General features: G+C 49.3%; 1 protein-coding gene across 1 annotated transcript; it reads left to right on the forward strand.

The window, feature by feature from the left end:
* Positions 1-2,023: 2,023 nt before the first annotated feature.
* Positions 2,024-13,904, forward strand: RBMX2 (RNA binding motif protein X-linked 2). Its single transcript, XM_073360659.2, has 6 exons — positions 2,024-2,143; positions 2,725-2,840; positions 6,516-6,567; positions 6,841-6,970; positions 9,241-9,421; positions 12,334-13,904. Exons 1-6 carry the CDS (start codon positions 2,139-2,141, stop codon positions 12,792-12,794), a joined length of 945 nt encoding a protein of 314 aa, XP_073216760.2. The 5' UTR covers positions 2,024-2,138; the 3' UTR covers positions 12,795-13,904.
* The last annotated feature ends 6,884 nt before the right edge of the window (positions 13,905-20,788 follow it).

Raw genomic sequence — 20,788 nt, forward strand, 5'->3', positions numbered from 1 at the left:
CTGCCTGCCCCGGGGACCCCGAGCCCCCCGCACAATCCCCTCTGCCTGCCCCGGGGACCCCGAGCCCCCCGCACAATCCCCTCTGCCTGCCCCGGGGACCCCGAGCCCCCCGCACAATCCCCTCTGCCTGCCCCGGGGACCCCGAGCCCCCCGCACAATCCCCTCTGCCTCCCCCGGGGACCCCGAGCCCCCCGCACAATCCCCTCTGCCTCCCCCGGGGACCCCGAGCCCCCCGCACAATCCCCTCTGCCTCCCCCGGGGACCCCGAGCCCCCCGCACAATCCCCTCTGCCTCCCCCGGGGACCCCGAGCCCCCCGCACAATCCCCTCTGCCTCCCCCGGGGACCCCGAGCCCCCCGCACAATCCCCTCTGCCTCCCCCGGGGACCCCGAGCCCCCCGCACAATCCCCTCTGCCTGCCCCGGGGACCCCGAGCCCCCCGCACAATCCCCTCTGCCTGCCCCGGGGACCCCGAGCCCCCCGCACAATCCCCTCTGCCTGCCCCGGGGACCCCGAGCCCCCCGCACAATCCCCTCTGCCTGCCCCGGGGACCCCGAGCCCCCCGCACAATCCCCTCTGCCTGCCCCGGGGACCCCGAGCCTCCCGCACAATCCCCTCTGCCTCCCCCGGGGACCCCGAGCCCCCCGCACAATCCCCTCTGCCTGCCCCGGGGACCCCGAGCCCCCCGCACAATCCCCTCTGCCTGCCCCGGGGACCCCGAGCCCCCCGCACAATCCCCTCTGCCTGCCCCGGGGACCCCGAGCCCCCCGCACAATCCCCTCTGCCTGCCCCGGGGACCCCGAGCCCCCCGCACAATCCCCTCTGCCTGCCCCGGGGACCCCGAGCCCCCCGCACAATCCCCTCTGCCTGCCCCGGGGACCCCGAGCCCCCCGCACAATCCCCTCTGCCTGCCCCGGGGACCCCGAGCCCCCCGCACAATCCCCTCTGCCTGCCCCGGGGACCCCGAGCCCCCCGCACAATCCCCTCTGCCTGCCCCGGGGACCCCGAGCCCCCCGCACAATCCCCTCTGCCTGCCCCGGGGACCCCGAGCCCCCCGCACAATCCCCTCTGCCTGCCCCGGGGACCCCGAGCCCCCCGCACAATCCCCTCTGCCTGCCCCGGGGACCCCGAGCCCCCCGCACAATCCCCTCTGCCTGCCCCGGGGACCCCGAGCCCCCCGCACAATCCCCTCTGCCTGCCCCGGGGACCCCGAGCCCCCCGCACAATCCCCTCTGCCTGCCCCGGGGACCCCGAGCCCCCCGCACAATCCCCTCTGCCTGCCCCGGGGACCCCGAGCCCCCCGCACAATCCCCTCTGCCTGCCCCGGGGACCCCGAGCCCCCCGCACAATCCCCTCTGCCTGCCCCGGGGACCCCGAGCCCCCCGCACAATCCCCTCTGCCTGCCCCGGGGACCCCGAGCCCCCCGCACAATCCCCTCTGCCTGCCCCGGGGACCCCGAGCCCCCCGCACAATCCCCTCTGCCTGCCCCGGGGACCCCGAGCCCCCCGCACAATCCCCTCTGCCTGCCCCGGGGACCCCGAGCCCCCCGCACAATCCCCTCTGCCTGCCCCGGGGACCCCGAGCCCCCCGCACAATCCCCTCTGCCTCCCCCGGGGACCCCGAGCCCCCCGCACAATCCCCTCTGCCTGCCCCGGGGACTCTGAGCCTCTTGCCTCCCTGAGCCAGACACCCACCATCCCCCCACACCCTCTAGATACCCAGCCCCGCAATCCGCTCGCAGCCCTCCAGGCGCGCAGCCCTTGGGCCCCTGCGCCCCGCTCAGCCGTGGCTACGGCGCAGGCTTCTGCGGCGCTCAGCCCTTGCCGGGGCCGGGGCCGGGGCCGGGGCCGTGACCTCCGGTCGGCGATGACTGGCCCTGGGCGGGCCCTGGGGACGCAGCTCCCGCTAGCGCAGCGCTCCCAACGCGCTGAGGAGAGGAGCCGAGCCGGGCCCCCGCCCCCTTTTCGCTCCGCCCCCTGCCGCCCCAGCAGCTCCCTTCTCCCACCCAGCAAGTGGCTACGAACAGGGCCGCGCGCAGCTCGGCCCAGGGGCGGGGCTTACCGCCGGGAGCGCGCGGTCTCGCGTTCCGGGCGGGCTTCCCGGGAAGTGCGCGTGCGCTGGGGGCCTTGTAGTTACCACGATGAAGTAGGTTTGAGGGACCCGTTCTCCCGGTGGGGCCGCTTGTGGGGGCTACGTGGGCAGGGGGCTGCGTAGGGGATTATAGGGGCTGTTTGAGGCGTATGTGGGGGTGGAAGGCTATCTAGGGGGTTCCGGGGGGCTGTTTGTGGGGGCTGCGTAGGGATATGTGGGGGGCAGGGAGCTGCATGGGGGATACAGGGGCTGTTTGGGGGGAGCGAGACAGCATAGGGAGTATGGGGGCTGTTTGGAGGTGGCTGCATGGGGGATATGTGAGGGTCCGGGAGGCTACATAGGTGGAATGGGGCCTGTTTGTGGTTGGCTGTAAGGGGATATGTGGGGGCAGAGGCTGTTTGTGGGGGCTACATAGGGATATGTGGGGGGCTGGTGACTGCATAGGGGATATGGGTGGGGGCTGTTCATGAGGGGGGCTGCATGGGGATATGTGCGGGGCAGGGAGCTGTATAGGGGATACAGGGGGTGTTTGTGGCTGACTGTATGAGGGGGTGGAGGGGCTGTGTGTGGAGGGAGGGAGGCATTGGACAGGGAGATGTCCATACCTTGGTAACTGTTTGGCCTTTGCCCTGAAGCCCCCTGACGAAGGTGAAACTGATCAATGAGCTGAATCAACGGGAGGCTGAGCTGGGCGTACAGGAGAAGGTGTCCTGGCATGCAGAGTACAGTGATAGTGCCTGGATCTTCGTGGGTATGTACTTGGTACAGCAATCTTGGTGCTGGTTCCCCCAGGTCCTGTACCATGACCTCTGTGAGTCAGCTCTGGAGGCTGAGCACCAAGTGAAGTCTATTTCACTGTTGCTGTGTCCTGTAACAATGTCAGTCTCTGTTGAGAGGCTCTGAGAGAACATGTTGTGGGTGCAAGGACTTTCAGGGTCTTCCTCTCTGGTATATTGCTCAGGGGATGGATCATGCAGTCTTGATATGCTTTAGGCCCAAAGAGGCTCAGGAATAAGGAGCTCTAGAATTTCTTTCTTTCCCAGGACTTCAGGATTCTTTCTTAGCTCTCCCAGGTTCAGGTTATAGACTTTATATTTGGACGTGCTGTCATGATGGGCATGTTCTCTGAAAGTGTAATCTCTTCTGTTCCTCTAGCTCTGGGTTCCTGATCTTGAACCACTTCTCTTATCCACATGTTGCCAACTGCCACTGGTTTTTCTTCATCCGTTCAGCCTGCATTGGCTGGTAAAAGGCTGGTATTCACAGTTGGATTTTTTCTATTTGAGATAAAATAGCATTTCCCCATTCTGTCCTTTTTGCAGTATAGCCAGTCTCTGCTGCAGGATGTTCTTTCTGCTCTCTCAGAAGGTGTAATAATCTCCAACTCTCTGCACATCTCTCTGTGTGTGTCATGCAGACGGCTTGGCTTCCTTAGTAGTTGCTATCCACAAGAGGAACTTCCACTCAGCTACCTGTATGTCCTGCAGGTACCTCTCTACGCAGGGCTAACTCTTAGGACAGTGAGGACACATACCCCAAGGCCCTGATTTTTCAGAGTGCGCACTCCTGTGGCTCCCATTGACTTAAACTGAACATCTACAACTCTAACTTATCTGTAAACTGAACCCTGCATAACTGAAGATTAGTATACAAGTCCCTTAAGCAATTACAGTTCCAGCTGTTTAACTAGCCTGTGCATCCTCCACACATATCCTGACTGCTCCAGTCCAAGTACCCTTTCTTCTGGCTGGCAAATTATTTTACCCTCTTTAGCAGTGTACACCCCATCATCTCTCTGCTAACATCATGCCCTGTAGTTGAATGGATTATTAATGTAACTAACTCTGTGGGTAAGGTTGTAAGGTCACTTTCAGTTTAACTCCTAGTTCTCACTTATGAATAATTTTCCAAGGAAGTTTATCTAATTCTCCCCCATTTGTTTATTTTGTCCATCTGTTGTCTCTTGTCTTGTGTTAAATTGGGGACAGTTACTGTCTTTTTGTCCTGTGTCTGTAGAGTACCTGTCACAGTGGGGTCCTAGTCTATGACTGGGATCCTTACACACTGCCATAATACAAATATTATTACTATTAATAATGAAAATAACACTTTCAATGGAAAATATTTGTTTGTACCGTGACAAGTGTGGGAATGTTGGTGATATTTTTATGATTCTAATATGCGTCTTAGTTTCCCTCTTTTCTCAGGCCTTGTCTACACTGCCTCTTTATAGCGCTGAAACTTTCTTGCTCAGGGGTATGAAAAAACATCCTCCTTGGCGATGCAAGTTTCAGCGCTGTAAAGTGGCAGTATAGACAGTGCAGCCGCACTGGGAGCTGCGCTCTGGCAGCACTGGGAGCCACGCTCCCCTCGTGGGGGTGGTTTTTTTTTTTACAGTACTAGGAGAGCTCTCTCCCAGCACTGGTGCTGCGACTACACATCCATGCTAAAGTGCTGCCACGGCAGTGCTTTAACATTGGTAGTGAAGACCTACCCTCAGTGATGCATGTCGTGAGTGGAAAGAGCAGGAGACCTGAGGTGTTTTGTCATGTAACTGTATGGGGTGTCATGAATGGGTTGTTCAGGACTGGCTGGGACCAACTCATATCAGTTGACTAAGACAATGGAAACCCCAGTGACTGAACAGTTGACAGCTATCAATGGGAGGCTCCCAGCTTAGCTGGGAAGACAATGTGGGGAAGTTACAGTAGGTGGTAAGAAGTACCACTGGTAAGAAGTACTGGGCTCAGAGAGAGACAGCAGGTTCTCCTGGACCTAAGACAAAGGGACAGGCAGAGAAAGGAAACCAAGATGACTTCTAGCAGCGTGGCTCAAGAGAAACATGGCATTGGCCATTATGGACTATGTCTTAACCTTTGCTTCTCTTCACTAACCTACAGACTTCCTGATGCTGTGTTTCAGTTGACTAATAAACCCTACTCTGTTTTGAAAGGTAGCCTAGTGTTTCTGCAAATACTTGCTGAGATGCATTGATCCCTGAACAGGGGAAAAGTCTCTTGAACAGGAGTCTAGTTCAGTTGGATTTGCTGGGCAACACTCATGGGAGTGGGGGAAGGGAAACAGGACTGCTGGAACCCAGAGGTTTGAGTGTTGGAGGCGTTGAGGCCATGTGGCCTATCCTTGAGGAAGAGTGGGACCCCTTGGGGGTCTAGAACACTGAAGGGATACCTCCCAAAACACGTTTAAATGTTAAGGCATAGCACAGATCCACTGACTATTATGTTTTGTTCTCTACTCTTTCCCTTTGTATCCTTGTCTTCTCAGTGCACTTAAACACACAGTGCAGTGTCTTTTTCCTACACTAGAACAATGGCATTGCTCATATGCATGCTCTGCCCCTCACTCTGCTATAACAGCAGCAATAAAGCTACAGGCAGGGGTGTGCGGAGAGAGGAACGGTTGCAGGAAGGCTGAAGGAAAGGTCCATAAAATCCTCCTAAACGTGATGAGGAAAGCAGAAACACATAACCACTTCTAAAGTCCTGGGTGTACTATTAAAGGGGGCTCACTCAGAAAATTGAAGTATTTTAAATTAGTTTCAAAGCAATTCAGGCTTACGGTGTCTCTTTTCAAAAGGAACATCGGGCTCTCTTGGTCTTCAGGTAACCAAATGTCTGAAGTTCACACACTCTGTGAATAAATCCCCAGTGAGGAATACTTTTACTGAGGGGTTGTGGGGATGAAATGTCACATTACTCTCTAAATAATTTGCCTAACTTCTTGGGGTGCTGTTGAAGAAACAAAAGCTTGAAGAGATAGTGCTGTAACTATGTATCAAGAGTGGTAAAGATTAATGCCTAAAGAAATCTACAGAATGTAATTCTTCTATTCTGTAGTGTTACAATAAGGGGATAACCCTTTTTCCTAACTGTTTTCTAAAAAAACAAACTAAATGCAAAACTTGCATCAGCAGAAACATTGAGGATACAAAATCAAACACCCACATCAGGAAATGCAAAGTTAAAGCTGTCAAATCAACCTTAACTTGTCCATTTTGCATATACTGGACCAGATTTTCAAGTGCTCAGTCCCCACCCCTGGGAATTAGATTTTCAAAAGAATTAAAAGCATTGGGTTTTGAGTACTTCTAAAAATCTGATTTTCTCTATAATGAGGTTAATCCAAATTTCTCCATGTCTCTAGTGTTAATTTCCAGACCTGGGTCTAAATTAAGATTGTTTTATGCATTTAAGAAAGTTCTGTAGAACTTCTTCAGCATTATGATATTGTTCTGAATAAATCAAGTGACTTGAATATTTGAAGAATTGTTGCTTAGAGTATGGGAGCCAGAGGAGAGGCATATTGGGTTGAGGAGATTGGCATGGTAATCCGCAAGGCCAGGAAGAAAGGCTGCACTACAGTCCTATTCAGTTGAGCAGCATAACACCTGTTTCCTTCTCCGCAGGAGGTCTCCCCTATGAGTTGACAGAAGGTGATATCATCTGCGTGTTTTCACAGTAAGTGGAATTTCATTTCTCATTTTCAGTAGTTTAGCAGGGTTGCAGCATGAGGCCAAATGGTTGGTGTTATGCCTTGATACTGCATGACACGTGGCCTCTCAGAGACCGCCCCTCCCTCCTCACCCCCCATCATTGCAGGATGAATCTTGAGGGCTGGTGACTTTTCCTTCTCTGTTGCACTTTTCCTATTAGGTTTTCCATGGAATTGTCATTTCCCTGGCCTTTGGTGCTAAGACTAAGCATTTGTGACTACACTTTTTTTCTTTCTAGATATGGAGAAATTGTGAACATTAATCTTGTGCGAGATAAAAAGACTGGAAAATCAAAAGGTTTCTGTTTTATTTGCTATGAAGATCAGAGAAGCACCATACTTGCTGTTGACAACTTTAATGGGATCAAGGTTGGTATGTCAAAGAAGAGAGACCTGCCTTTAAATAAAGCCCTGTCTGTGCCCAGATTGGCTGCTAGTATAGGGCTGTTATGTGCTATGACATTAGGGCATGCAGAGCTCCAGTTCACCATTCTTTTCATGTCCAAGAGTGCACAGTTAGAAGCATTTGTGGCTCCCATAGTGTCTGCAGAGGGAATTACAGCAGTATATTAGTGCCACAAGAGCAGAGACATCCAATATGGCACATGGGCTGGATCCAACCTTCAGAGCTGTTTCCTCCAGTGTGCAGCTTCCTCTATAACTCGCAAAGGGATCTCTCCAGCTACCCACCTAGGGCAACTCAGGTATGGAGCAGAAGATGGAGTGAGTAGAATTGTGAAGGGAGCTTGTGTTTGATCCCAGGCACTTATCCCTCTCCCCACCTTAGCATCAGCCTTTTGTACAGCTGGCCTCACAGTGCCCCACAATGTGACCTGGAAGGAGGATCCTGTCCAGTCTCTCTGCTCCTGCTTTGAAAGCAGGCTCCTTCCTCCTCCCTACCACATTGACGCCTCCCAGTACTAGGGTCAGAGGTGGCTTCTTTTCAGTGACCCCCGCCGCTGCTGGGATGCACAAGGGAGGTGGCAGCTTCTAAGTTACAGGGAATAGATCTGGGGGTGGGGACAGAAATGCCCCAAAGGGGGTGGGGAAGGAGAAGTACTCAACAGTGTATATAACTGGAAGAGACTTCTTCACAAAAAAGTGTATATGTGGGTCATGCAAAGTGGTTATAGGAAATAACAGGAGTGGAGGAGTCAGTTTGTCTCGAAACGCCACACTGAAGTTCACTGACTAAAGAGGCTCATTTTGCAGGCAGACAATACTGCAAAACGGGACCTGTGACCTTATCCCTTGAACCTTTCACTTGCCCCAGAATGTGCTAGAGTTCTGGCAGAGAAGGCACTTCCATATTTAACCCCTGTTTTTAGGCTTGAGCTCTTCAGCAAAAGATATTTTTGCTCTCCAAGGAGAATGCTGTTGACATCTGATAAGATCTCAATCTCCTTGATAAACCTTCTCCTTGTGTCTGCTAGTGTTTCTAAAGCTTTTGTGAGCCAGCTGCTGCTGACACCCCCTCTATCAATGGACACATTGGACTCCTGTTGGCACCCACTGCCTCATACAACTTTGTTGGCCTTAGTCCCAGTGAGAGTCATGAGGTTTCTTTCTGGTCATAGACCTACTCATTCTCCAAATCAGTACCACACCTGCTCTGAGTGTCATTGCAACCCTGCTTCACAAAAACTGCTATATCCTGGGCCTTGGAACTGACATGTGGTTTTGTCAGTCTTACAGACTCTCTTTGAGGTCTAGGAATGCAGATTCTCCCTCTCTGCTTCTTGTTTCTTCCTAACACAGTGGTTCCCAACCTTTCTTGTGGGAATAGCAATATGCTATTCCCAGAAGACTGTGGTGGGCGCCAAACACCCCGCCGCCGAAATGCTGCTGCCGAAAAGTGGCAGCGGGAAGAAGTGTTGCCGCTGAAATACGGCAACGCTTCTCGGCAGCATTTCGGTGGCGGGGTGTCCTGCGGGCGCACAAAAATGCCCTGGCAGGTGCTATGGCACCTGCAGGCACCGCATTGGGGACCCCTGCCCTAACATATATATTGGTTCTCATCCAACTCCAGGGATTAGGACCCACCTCCCCTTTTACGCTTCTTGGTGGCATCTTATTTCTCTGTACAAGGAAACCCCTCTGACATGACTGTCCCAGGAGTGTTCCCCTGGCTTTTGGGCTCTGGCTGGTTACTCTTCTTTGCAAAGCCCTCTTGCTCACAGCACTGAGGGGTCACTCATTATTTTGCCAGTGTATTAGTGATAACTTTTTTGATACGTAGGAGTATTTTATCAAGTGTGGAAGGCCACGGAAGGTGACATGTCTCCCACAGTCATCTGATGCTGTGGTAGAGTGGGGTGCAGGGATAGGGGGAGCTCATGGCTGCCCATGCTTGGATAGGGGATATTTCAAACTGTCGCTGGATTTATCTGGCCTTCTGCTGTCTGAATGGCTCTACTTTGAGTCCTGGGGCAGGGCATGTTCTCTATGGCAGGGGTTTGTAACAGGACCCCTACCAATGTAATCACAAAGAGGGAGCCTGATCATGCGTGAAAGAAGGAGGTCTTGAGCTCAGGCTTGGAGCCCAAGTCCTGTGTCTTTCGCCTGTGTGCTGTGTACTTTTTGTAGCCTTGTGGGTTTATTGGCAACTTTACTAATAATCCAGCCTTTCCTTTGTATAGATAAAAGGAAGGACAATTCGGGTGGACCATGTCGCTAACTATCGCCCTCCAAAGGACTCTGAGGATATAGATGATGTAACAAAAGTCCTACGTGAGAGAGGCTGTGGGGCTAAAACTCCTCCACCTACTTCATCTGACTCTTCCTCAGAAGACAGTGAGGTACCAGTGAAAAAGCACAAAGGTGAAGCATGTTCCTACCAGAATCCTAATCCTGGAAACACACCATGCGAGAACTCCTCAATCCTACAAGGCATCGAGCAACACAAACAAGCACTTGCCAACGGGAACAGTATGGGGAGACATAGTCTTGGTGTCTAGGTTGTCCTTTGCCATCCTGCTAGGGGAATCCATTGTCCTGCATTCTGTCCTCATTCTGCTGGCTGTGGATCTCTCTCCTCTCCTCTCTTTCCCCCGCCCTTTCCTTCCCGCCTTCCAGACCCTGGGGGCTGTAATAGCTAACCTGCACGCGCTGCTTTACCAGATGGATCCTTTATGCACAGAGTTCTCAGTTGAAGCTCTTGGCTGGCTGCAGAGCTACACCTGAGAGCAGTGGGGTTTAGGGGGAAGGGGGTTGGGTTCCTGATTTTAAAGCTTAGAGGTACTTGCCTGTCTCATTTCAACATATCATGTGGGCCTTATATGGCTTGCCTGACACAATCAGATTGTGCAGAATCTAAACTTCTTTAAGTTAGAAGAAGGCACAACCATATCCAATGGTAGGAAGCTATCATTTTTACTCTGTTTTTTATGAGATTATCAATTTGGTTGATAAAGGTAATAGTGTTCATGTAATATATATAGACTTCTGTAAGGCTTTTGACTTGGTACCATGACATTTTGATTTAAAAAGTAGACAGATATAAAATTAACATGGTACGCATTAAATAGATTAAAAGCTGGCTAACTGATAGGTCTCTAAACATAATTGGAGATGAGGAATAATCATTGAGCAGGTGTGTTTCTAAGAAGCCCTGTAAGGATCGGTTCTTGGCTCTATGGTATTTAACATTTTTTATCAATGACCTGGAAGAAAGTATCAAATTATCACTTTCTTAAAGTATCAAAATGTTTGCAGATTATACAAATTGGGGGAGTAGTAAATAATGAAGAGGACAGGTCACTGATTCAGAGTTATCTGGATCAATTAGTAAACTGGGCACAAGCAAACAATGTGTTTTAATATATCTAAATGTATATATCTAGGAACAAAGAATGTAGGCCATAATTACATGATAGGGGCCTCTATCCTGCAAAGCGGTGACTCCAAGAGAGATTTGGGGAGCATGATGGATAATCAGCTGAACTTGATCTCCCAGTGTGATGCTGTGGCCTAAAAAGCTGATGTGATCATTAGATATATAAACAGGATACTCAGGTAGGATTAGAGAGGTTATTTTACCTCTGTATGGCCCTGGTGTGACCATTGCTGGAATCCTGTGTCCAATTCTGGTGCCTACAATTCAAAAGGGATATTAATAAATTGGAGAGGGTTCAGAGAAGAGCCATGAATTAGAAAGCATGCCTTATAACGATATACTCAAGGAACTCAAACTATTTAGCTTAACAGAGAGAAGGCTAAGGGGTGACTTGATTAGTCTATAAGTACCTACATGGGGAAGAAATATTTGCTAATGGGCTCTTCAGTGTAGCAAATGAAGGTCTAACAAGATCCAGTGGCTGGAAGTTGAAGCTAGACAAATTCCTATTGGAAATAAAGGTGTAAAATTTTTATAGTGAGGGTAATTAACCGTTGGAACAATTTACCAAAGATTATGATGGATTCTGTATCACTGGAAACTTTTAAATCAAGACTGGATGTGTTTTTTTTGTTTTGTTTTGAATGTTCTGGTTCAAACAGGAATCCTTTCCATGGCATGTGTTATAGAGGAAGTCAGATGGCATGATCACAATAGTTACTTCTGGTCTTGGAATCTATGAAAGCCTTTAAATCAAGACCGGATGCTTTTCTAAAAAAAGTGCTCTTGTTCAAACAATTTATGGGCTTGAAACAGTTAACTGGGTGAGGATCTCTGGTTTGTGTTATACAGTAAGTCAGACTAGATGATTATAGTAGTCCCTTCTGGCCTTAAAATCTATTATATTGAAAAAGTAAGGTAAGGGTTTTTTTTTAAGCCCTCATGGCTTCAGGGAACTTTCAAAATGTTTACTGAGTGTAGCTGATATACCTGCCTGAGTGTGCAGAGAGCCTGAAACAATGGCTTAGATGTGAGCTCTTTGGCTCTCTATTAATCTCTTTTGAAATGTCAACTTTAAAGCCCAGTGCTAATGCTTCAGTGTGAACATTAACTATTTAACTGCTAATCATTTTAGAGGCTGGAACAGGGAGGTCTGTGGGAAGGAATGCATAGGGATCACAGAAGAGAGTCAGGGAAAGGATGGCAAAGGAAGAGAACTGCAGGGCAGGCACAGTATTGGATTTAATGGAGAGCAGATTTTCCCACTGAGTGGTGCTGAATGTGGCAATAAAACTAAATACATAAAGTATAGTTACTACCTAATGGATCTACATTCTCTCTCTCTCTCTATGCCCACTGACACCAGGAAGCTTGGCTATGGATGCATGGTGGGGAGGCTGTATAGTACACTGCCCCATGTCACTTAATTAAACATGGAATCTAGCCCTCTCCTTGGAGTCGAGCATCTCTGTCTTAAACACACCCACTGGGTGGATATCTTAATTCTTATTAAAGAAAACCAGTACAAATGTGTTAAGGATGGACTGCAGTAATCCCTGCACTCAGATACTTGGTACAGCAGATGGTACCAAGTCAAATCAAAATGTGACTGCACAGCCTAGCTGGGAAGCTTGTGTGTGTGTGTCTGGAACGGGGGGAGGGGAGCGGGCAGTGTGAAATCAGGGAATGGGGGAGAGCTTCCTAATTAGGGGTGCTGATAGCATGGAGTGGTGGGAAGGATGGGTGAAGGCAGCATGGGAGGCTAGGAGCCTTCTGTGGTCAGGAGCTGGAAATATTGGAAGAAAAACATTCTAGGGTGAATGGAACATGCGGAGTTGAGGCTGAGGCAGTGCTTCCATGAGTCTCTCTCTCTCACAGGGATCAATCTGTATTTCAGATAAAGCGAAGAGCAAAAGAGAGCAGAAGGAGAAGAGGAGGGACCTGCAAAGTGTGAAGAGGGCCCTCCCTGCAGGAGAGCTGTCTCCTACAGCCTGGATTAAAAAGGAAAAGGAAGACTCTGCCTATGACCAATATGCTAACCCAAGGCAGCAGTCCCGGAATGGGTCTGGGCGAAAGCATGCAAGCAGGACTTATCTAGAAGAGGAACCTGAGCAAGAGCAGTGTCGCAAGAGAGGTGTGGAGAGACGAGGGGACAAGGGGCACCAGGAGCAGAAAGGTCTGAGCAGTGCCTGGAAGGAGGAAAAGGCAGAAGACAAGAACAGAAAGGGGGAAGGCCACAGCAGCAGACAAGAAGAATGTCTAGGCACTAGATCAAGAGAGCGATGGGAGAGAAGCACCAGGGACCAGCATGCCAGGGAAAGAGAGCTGTCCAGCTCTCGGGACTCCAGCCACTATTGACCTGCTTGTCCTGTGGCTGCAGACTGAGCAGTACTCCAGGCCACTGGTGCTCCCTGTGGAGAAATACTGTGGGTAGCTAGTAATTGGAGGGGGGAGGAAAACCCCGCCTGTTTAATCCATTTCTAAGCTTGCTTCGAAGCCTCTCTCCTACTAAACTCCAAGCATTTGTGCCTCTGTGAGTGCAGTGAAATAGCACCCTATTTTCCTCCATCAGCTTTGTATCTCTGCTCCTCGTTCCTGCAGTCCTTCCTCAAGGACCAGAGAGCCAGGCACCCTCCTGCTGTTGTCTTAGCTGGTGGAAGTGGCTGGGGTCTGGGGCGCACACTCAAGTTGCAATCTACAGTAAATGCCCTATGGTGTTAACAGTGAGATGCCTCCCAGATAATGAGCTTTGTCTGGCCACTTCATTGTTGTCAAGAGAGCATGCTGGCCCCTGTAGTTCTCAGAAATAACCTGTGTCATCAGTTCTGTTGGTGAGGGTTCCCTGCCTAAACTGAAACAGGTGGTGAATGTGTCTTCAGTAGTCCATATAACCTGGATTTATGTCACCTGAGGAATTCTAACGTGGCCATTTGCTACTGCCATGAATTCCCAAGTGTTGCATTGTGGAGTCAGGATAGCTTACTGTTTTAAATGTCACTTAATGTTTACCTCCTCTCTCCAGATCTATGGCTGTTTTACTATTCTAGGAATAATAAAACTACTTTGAACAAATGGCCTGCTTCAGGTCATCCCTGAGAGAGAGTGTGTGTGACCAATCTGGGGCTGCTTATCAATACTTAGTTTTATATGTGTGTCTGATTGCAGTAAGGGGATCTGCTGTATGAATACAAGGGGTTTATTTAAGAAGAGGCTGACTACCTCCAATCCCCTGCTGAGTTTGTCAAAGGGGCGGGGCTGCCTGAGTCTGGGGAACTGAGAACAAAGAACTTTGGCTGGTTTTACAAAGACAGTCTCTCAAGGATGGGGGAACAGACGGTCGGGGTGTGAAGTAGGCCTGCCCAGGACTCTAGGTCAGATAGACATGCATGTAGACTTCTGTTTTTAAAACTATGCTATGCTTTGTTCCTACGGTTAAGATTAAACAATACTTTTGATTTTAAATGAGAATGTTTTGGGTCACTGTATTCTGTGCTTTCACAAGCTCCCGAAGGGAGGAACTGCAGGTGCCAAGTGAGACCTGCTGGTAAGCCCAGTTGATGCAGAGAGTGGTTAACCACATGGCATGGCCTAGGATTAGGGGAACTGTCAGAGTCCACCTCAAGGAAGATAAAGGCCTGTGACTTCAGGAGGGTGCCTTCAGAGATCAGAGAGGGATCAGAGGTGTAGCTCACCCTGTCACTACGACAGTTTGTACGAAGCACTGGAAGATACTATTCTAATTTTGTATGTTTTTATTTTAAGGGTCTGAAAGCAGTCTTAAGCGCTACCTGTAAACCGTTGAGGGAAGAGGCCCAATACAGCTTGTATTCCTTGGAGAGCAGGGAGAGAAATGCAGTCTGCCTCATGGTAAAACCTGCTATGGTCCCCGTACCCTGTTGCTGAGCAGTGTTCTAATGTCTAGATGCCAGAGGGTACCATTATGGCCATCCAGTCTGGCCACCTGTATAACACAGCCCAGAGAATATCACCCAGCTGTTCCTGTATGCTAGGTCCTTACTTTTCCAAGCTGTGCTAGCACACAATGCCATCTGCAGTGTATTGTGCATTCTCTCAGCTCCCGCTCAGTGGGGTTCAAATTCACTCATGGACTCTGCTGCCTTTTGTGGGCTTGGTTTCCCTTCACCCAAACTCGTACCCTGCTGAGCTTCTTAAGCTTCACTCCCCTTTGGAGGCAATAGATACCCCACTGGGCTCTGCTAGGTTCCTGGAATTTGGAATTTGGCTCCTAGAGTGGGGGGAGGGGATGTCACCCAAGCCCAGCACTTGTGGTGCTGAAAGAAGCTGTCACTCACAGAAGATTGTGCAGAGCTGCACATTGTGATTATCCCTCTCATTTCTTACATGCTTTAAGACAGGGATCTCAAACTTGAATCACCACGAGGGCCACATGAGGACTAGTATATTGGCCCGAGGGCTACATCACTCTCAGCAAATTTGCAGATGATACTAAACTAGGAGGAGTGGTAGATACGCTGGAGGGCAGGGAAAGGATACAGAGGGACCTAGACAAATTGGAGGATTGGGCCAAAAGAAATCTGATGAGGTTCAATAAGGATAAGTGCAGGGTCCTGCACTTAGGACGGAAGAACCCAATGTACCGCTACAGACTAGGGACCGAATGGCTAGGCAGCAGTTCTGCGGAAAAGGACCTAGGGGTGACAGTGGACGAGAAGCTGGATATGAGTCAGCAGTGTGCCCTTGTTGCCAAGAAGGCCAATGGCATTTTGGGATGTATAAGTAGGGGCATAGCGAGCAGATCGAGGGACGTGATCGTCCCCCTCTATTGGATATTGGTGAGGCCTCATCTGGAGTACTGTGTCCAGTTTTGGGCCCCACACTACAAGAAGGATCATAGAATCATAGAATATCAGGGTTGGAAGGGACCCCAGAAGGTCATCTAGTCCAACCCCCTGCTCGAAGCAGGACCAATTCCCAGTTAAATCATCCCAGCCAGGGCTTTGTCAAGCCTGACCTTAAAAACCTCTAAGGAAGGAGATTCTACCACCTCCCTAGGTAACGCATTCCAGTGTTTCACCACCCTCTTAGTGAAAAAGTTTTTCCTAATATCCAATCTAAACCTCCCCCACTGCAACTTGAGACCATTACTCCTCGTTCTGTCATCTGCTACCATTGAGAACAGTCTAGAGCCATCCTCTTTGGAACCCCCTTTCAGGTAGTTGAAAGCAGCTATCAAATCCCCCCTCATTCTTCTCTTCTGCAGGCTAAACAATCCCAGCTCCCTCAGCCTCTCCTCATAACTCATGTGTTCCAGACCCCTAATCATTTTTGTTGCCCTTCGCTGGACTCTCTCCAATTTATCCACATCCTTCTTGAAGTGTGGGGCCCAAAACTGCACACAGTACTCCAGATGAGGCCTCACCAATGTCGAATAGAGGGGAACGATCACGTCCCTCGATCTGCTCGCTATGCCCCTACTTATACATCCCAAAATGCCATTGGCCTTCTTGGCAACAAGGGCACACTGCTGACTCATATCCAGCTTCTCGTCCACTGTCACCCCTAGGACCTTTTCTGCAGAACTGCTGCCTAGCCATTCGGTCCCTAGTCTGTAGCTGTGCATTGGGTTCTTCCGTCCTAAGTGCAGGACCCTGCACTTATCCTTATTGAACCTCATCAGATTCCTTTTGGCCCAATCTTCCAATTGGTCTAGGTCCTTCTGTATCCTATCCCTCCCCTCCAGCGTATCTACCACTCCTCCCAGTTTAGTATCATCCGCAAATTTGCTGAGAGTGCAATCCACACCATCCTCCAGATCATTTATGAAGATATTGAATAAAACCGGCCCCAGGACCGACCCTTGGGGCACTCCACTTGATACCGGCTGCCAACTAGACATGGAGCCATTGATCACTACCCGTTGAGCCCGACAATTTAGCCAGCTTTCTACCCACCTTATAGTGCATTCATCCAGCCCATACTTCCTTAACTTGCTGACAAGAATACTGTGGGAGACCGTGTCAAAAGCTTTGCTAAAGTCAAGAAACAATACATCCACTGCTTTCCCTTCATCCACAGAACCAGTAATCTCATCATAAAAGGCGATTAGATTAGTCAGGCATGACCTTCCCTTGGTGAATCCATGCTGGCTGTTCCTGATCACTTTCCTGTCATGCAAGTGCTTCAGGATTGATTCTTTGAGGACCTGCTCCATGATTTTTCCAGGGACTGAGGTGAGGCTGACTGGCCTGTAGTTCCCAGGATCTTCCTTCTTCCCTTTTTTAAAGATTGGCACTACATTAGCCTTTTTCCAGTCATCCGGGACTTCCCCGGTTCGCCACGAGTTTTCAAAGATAATGGCCAGTGGCTCTGCAATCACAGCCGCCAATTCCTTCAGCACTCTCGGATGCAACTCGTCCGGCCCCATGGACTTGTGCACGTCCAGCTTTTCTAAATAGTCCCTAACCGCCTCTATCTCCACAGAGGGCTGGCCATCTCTTCCGCATTTTGTGATGCCCAGCGCAGCAGTCTGGGAGCTGACCTTGTTAGTGAAAACAGAGGCAAAAAAAGCATTGAGTACATTAGCTTTTTCCACATCCTCTGTCACTAGGTTGCCTCCCTCATTCAGTAAGGGGCCCACACATTCCTTGGCTTTCTTCTTGTTGCCAACATACCTGAAGAAACCCTTCTTGTTACTCTTGACATCTCTGGCTAGCTGCAGCTCCAGGTGCGATTTGGCCCTCCTGATAACATTCCTACATGCCCGAGCAATATTTTTATACTCTTCCCTGGTCATATGTCCAACCTTCCACTTCTTGTAAGCTTCTTTTTTATGTTTAAGATCCGCTAGGATTTCACCATTAAGCCAAGTTGGATGTGGATAAATTGGAGAGAGTCCAGCGAAGGGCAACAAAAATGATTCGGGGTCTGGAACACATGAGTTATGAGGAGAGGCTGAGGGAACTGGGATTGTTTAGTCTGCAGAAGAGAAGAATGAGGGGGGATTTGATAGCTGCTTTCAACTACCTGAGAGGTGGTTCCAGAGAGGATGGTTCTAGACTATTCTCAGTGGTAGAAGAGGACAGGACAAGGAGTAATGGTCTCAAGTTGCAGTGGGGGAGGTTTAGGTTGGATATTAGGAAAAACTTTTTCACTAGGAGGGTGGTGAAACACTGGAATGCGTTACCTAGGGAGGTGGTGGAATCTCCTTCCTTAGAAGTTTTTAAGGTCAGGCTTGACAAAGCCCTGGCTGGGATGATTTAGTTGGGGATTGGTCCTGCTTTGAGCAGGGGGTTGGACTAGATGACCTCCTGAGGTCCCTTCCAACCCTGATATTCTATGATTCGATGATCATTGACACCCACCCCCGGACCCGCCCCCACTCCACCCCTTCCATGAGGCCCCGCCTCTTCCCACCCTTCTCCACCCCCATTCCAACTCCTTCCCCGAAGTCCCCACCCCAACTCTGCCCCCTCCCTGGCCCTATTCCAACCCCTTCCCCAAATCCCTGCCTCCTCCCCTGAGATGCGGCTCTCCACTCCTCCCCCCTGGAAAGCGCTAAGTTCTGCCAAACAGCTGTTTGGTGTTGGGAAGTGCCTGGAGGTAGGCAGAGGAGCTGGGACACGGCGCACCGGGGGGAGGGGGATCGGGAGGAGGGGAGCTTGGTGGCCTGCAGGAAATAATTCTGGGGGGCGGGCACGGGGAGCTTGGCGGCTTGCAGGAAATAACTCCGGGGGCGTGGGGAGCTTGGCGGCCCACAGGAAATAACTCAGTGGGCTGCGTGTTTGAGACCCCTGCTTTAAGCAGTGAAATAGTTTATACTCTAATGGCAACATTTGTTATCAAGGAGTATCTTAGATAGTCTCCATCAAGATGAGTGAGGCACTGTTCTGGCTTATATGGCCAGGGCCTGGGCAGCGCACGGTCCTCTGCTGACCCTGCATGTAATGGCTAAGTTCTCCTATCACTTCAAACCTTGTCAGTTATTATTCTGAACAGTCCCTCTGCATAGTGGTCCAGTTTCCAGCACTATGGGATCCTGCAGACTTCTGTAAGCTAATGTCACAATGGGCAATGGCCAGCTGGAGCCACCAGCATTGTTCACCTGGGCAGAAAGGATAGGATTAACAGGCCCTTTATGGGTCTTAATGCTGTTCCTGAGTCTGAAATGTTTCTAGATTATCTAGATGTTTTGCTGTAGCAAATGGCAGCTAAATAAGTTTCTGCTATCTTCACTCAATTTGAAATGGAAAATAATAAACTTTAGATTGAATAAGATGTTTTAAACTAAAACTTATATTGAGAAAAACATACCAGGGCTATCAGTCCATTCAGGTGAATAATGGTCCATAGATGTGGTTGGTTGGTATCTTCATGTTGACTAATACATGCTGGCTAGCATGTATATGGTATTATCTGCACCATATATGCTAGTATGCATTAAGCAGAAATATTTTATAGCAGTTATGTAGTCTAAATAGGTCTATACCTTTACTGTAATTCAGTTATGTTAAGTATCCCATAATACCTTGCATGAGTTGAAGTAAGCTTGGGTTAAATAGATACAAAAGCTGTCTGGATCAGGACCTATGATTATTTTACCATAGCAACAGGTAGGGATTTTCACAGGTCAATACTGGAGCGTCCCAGAGGAACAGGATGGATATGATTGTTCTACTGTAGTACAAATCTAGGAGGTGCCTTCACACTTGTGTTCAGAACAAAGAGATGAGGGGTACACCATGGTACCAGAAAGATAAGGTAGAAAGCTGAATAGTTAAATCTAGTTTCAGATGACATATAACGTACCTTTTATTTGTAAACAGGTAGGGTATAAAAAGATGGCTTGAAGGGTGTAACTTTGGGAGCATACCTGCTGTGTAAAGTGAATGTAACAACGCTGCATAAGGTGCCTTAATGAAGATTGGTATCATATTGAACCTTTCTCCTGTACTATATTCTTATTGGTTTATAGTAATAAATCTGACATTGGTTGTTTGGTCTCTTAAACATATTTTGTATCTTAACCAAAGTGTGGTCAAGCATTTCACTATAACATTTATCAACACTTCATGTTGTTAAGATAATAATAATAAAAAATTCCCTAATTGGGCTTTCTCAGGGGAAGAAGAAAGCCCAATGAGCACCCAATGAGCTGGTGCCATTGTAGAACAGTCAGCATCCACCTGTTTCTGCACTAACACTCCTTACAAAATGGCTCCTTAAACCATCAGCAACACTTGTTCTTCAAATGCAAAAGAGGAAAAAAATCAAGGTTCTCAACTCTCGATGGATGGGGAGGGGGGTGGAACACTGATGGTTTGAAGAAGCAGGTCACCACTCGGAAGAGGAGGAGGCAGAAAGATGAATGCAGGGAGCAGGAGAGAAGGCGAATCTAGGCCCCAAGAGCACACGTGATACAATGACTAACATCAGCATCATAGAACTCAAGAGGCCATCTAGTCTAGTCCCCTGTGCTCATGGCAAGACTAAGTATTATCTAGACCATTCCTGACAGGTGGTTGTCTAACCTGCTCTTAAAAATCTCCAATGATGGAGATTCCACAACTCCCTAGGCAATTTAGTCCAGTGCTTAACCACCCTGCCAGGAAGCTTTTCCTAATGTCCAACCTAAACCTCCCTTGCTGCAATTTTAGCCCATTGCTTCTTGTCCTATCCTCAGAGTTTAAGAAAAACAAATTTTCTTTCTCCTCCTTATAACAATCTTTTACACACTTGAAAACTGTTCATCATGTCCCTTCTCAGTCTTCTGTTTTCCAGACTAAACAAACCCAATTTTTTCAATCTTCCCTCATAGGTCATGTTTTCCAGACCTTTAATCATTTTGGTTGCTCTTCTCTGAACTCTCTCCAATTTGTCCACATCTTTTCTGAAATGTGGCACCCAGAACTGAACATGATACTCCAACTGAGGCCTAATCAGAGCGGAGTAGAGGGGAAGACTTACTTGTGTCTTGCTTACAACTCTCCTGCTAATACATCCCAGAATGATCACTTTTTTTGCAACAGCATTACACTGTTGACTCATATTTAGCTTGTGATCCACTATGACCCCCAGATCCCTTTCTGCAGTACTCCTTCCTAGGCAGTCATTTCCCATTTTGTATGTATGCAGTTGATTGTTCCTTCCTAAATGGAGTACTTTGCATTTGTCCTTGCTGAATTTCATCCTATTTACTTCAGACCATTTCTCCTTTGGTCCTAAGCCACATGCAGCCTCTGAAGTATTCCACACTCATGGGTGCCACACCATCTAGAATGGCAGCAAGTCCTGTTTCTTTTGGCCCTGTACCCATTGCAGAATGGGTTCCTACAGTACTCTTGTGCTCAGGGCGGTCCATAGCTGTTCTGGAG

The sequence above is a fragment of the Lepidochelys kempii genome, chromosome 9 (genome assembly GCF_965140285.1).
Source record: "Lepidochelys kempii isolate rLepKem1 chromosome 9, rLepKem1.hap1, whole genome shotgun sequence".
NCBI classification, from domain to species: domain Eukaryota; kingdom Metazoa; phylum Chordata; order Testudines; family Cheloniidae; genus Lepidochelys; species Lepidochelys kempii.

Coding starts and splice junctions, on each gene's coding strand:
- RBMX2 (XM_073360659.2), top strand. Junction 2,841..6,515: donor TAGTGCCTGGATCTTCGTGG/GTATGTACTTGG, acceptor CCTTCTCCGCAG/GAGGTCTCCCCTATGAGTTG. Junction 6,568..6,840: donor ATCATCTGCGTGTTTTCACA/GTAAGTGGAATT, acceptor TTTTCTTTCTAG/ATATGGAGAAATTGTGAACA.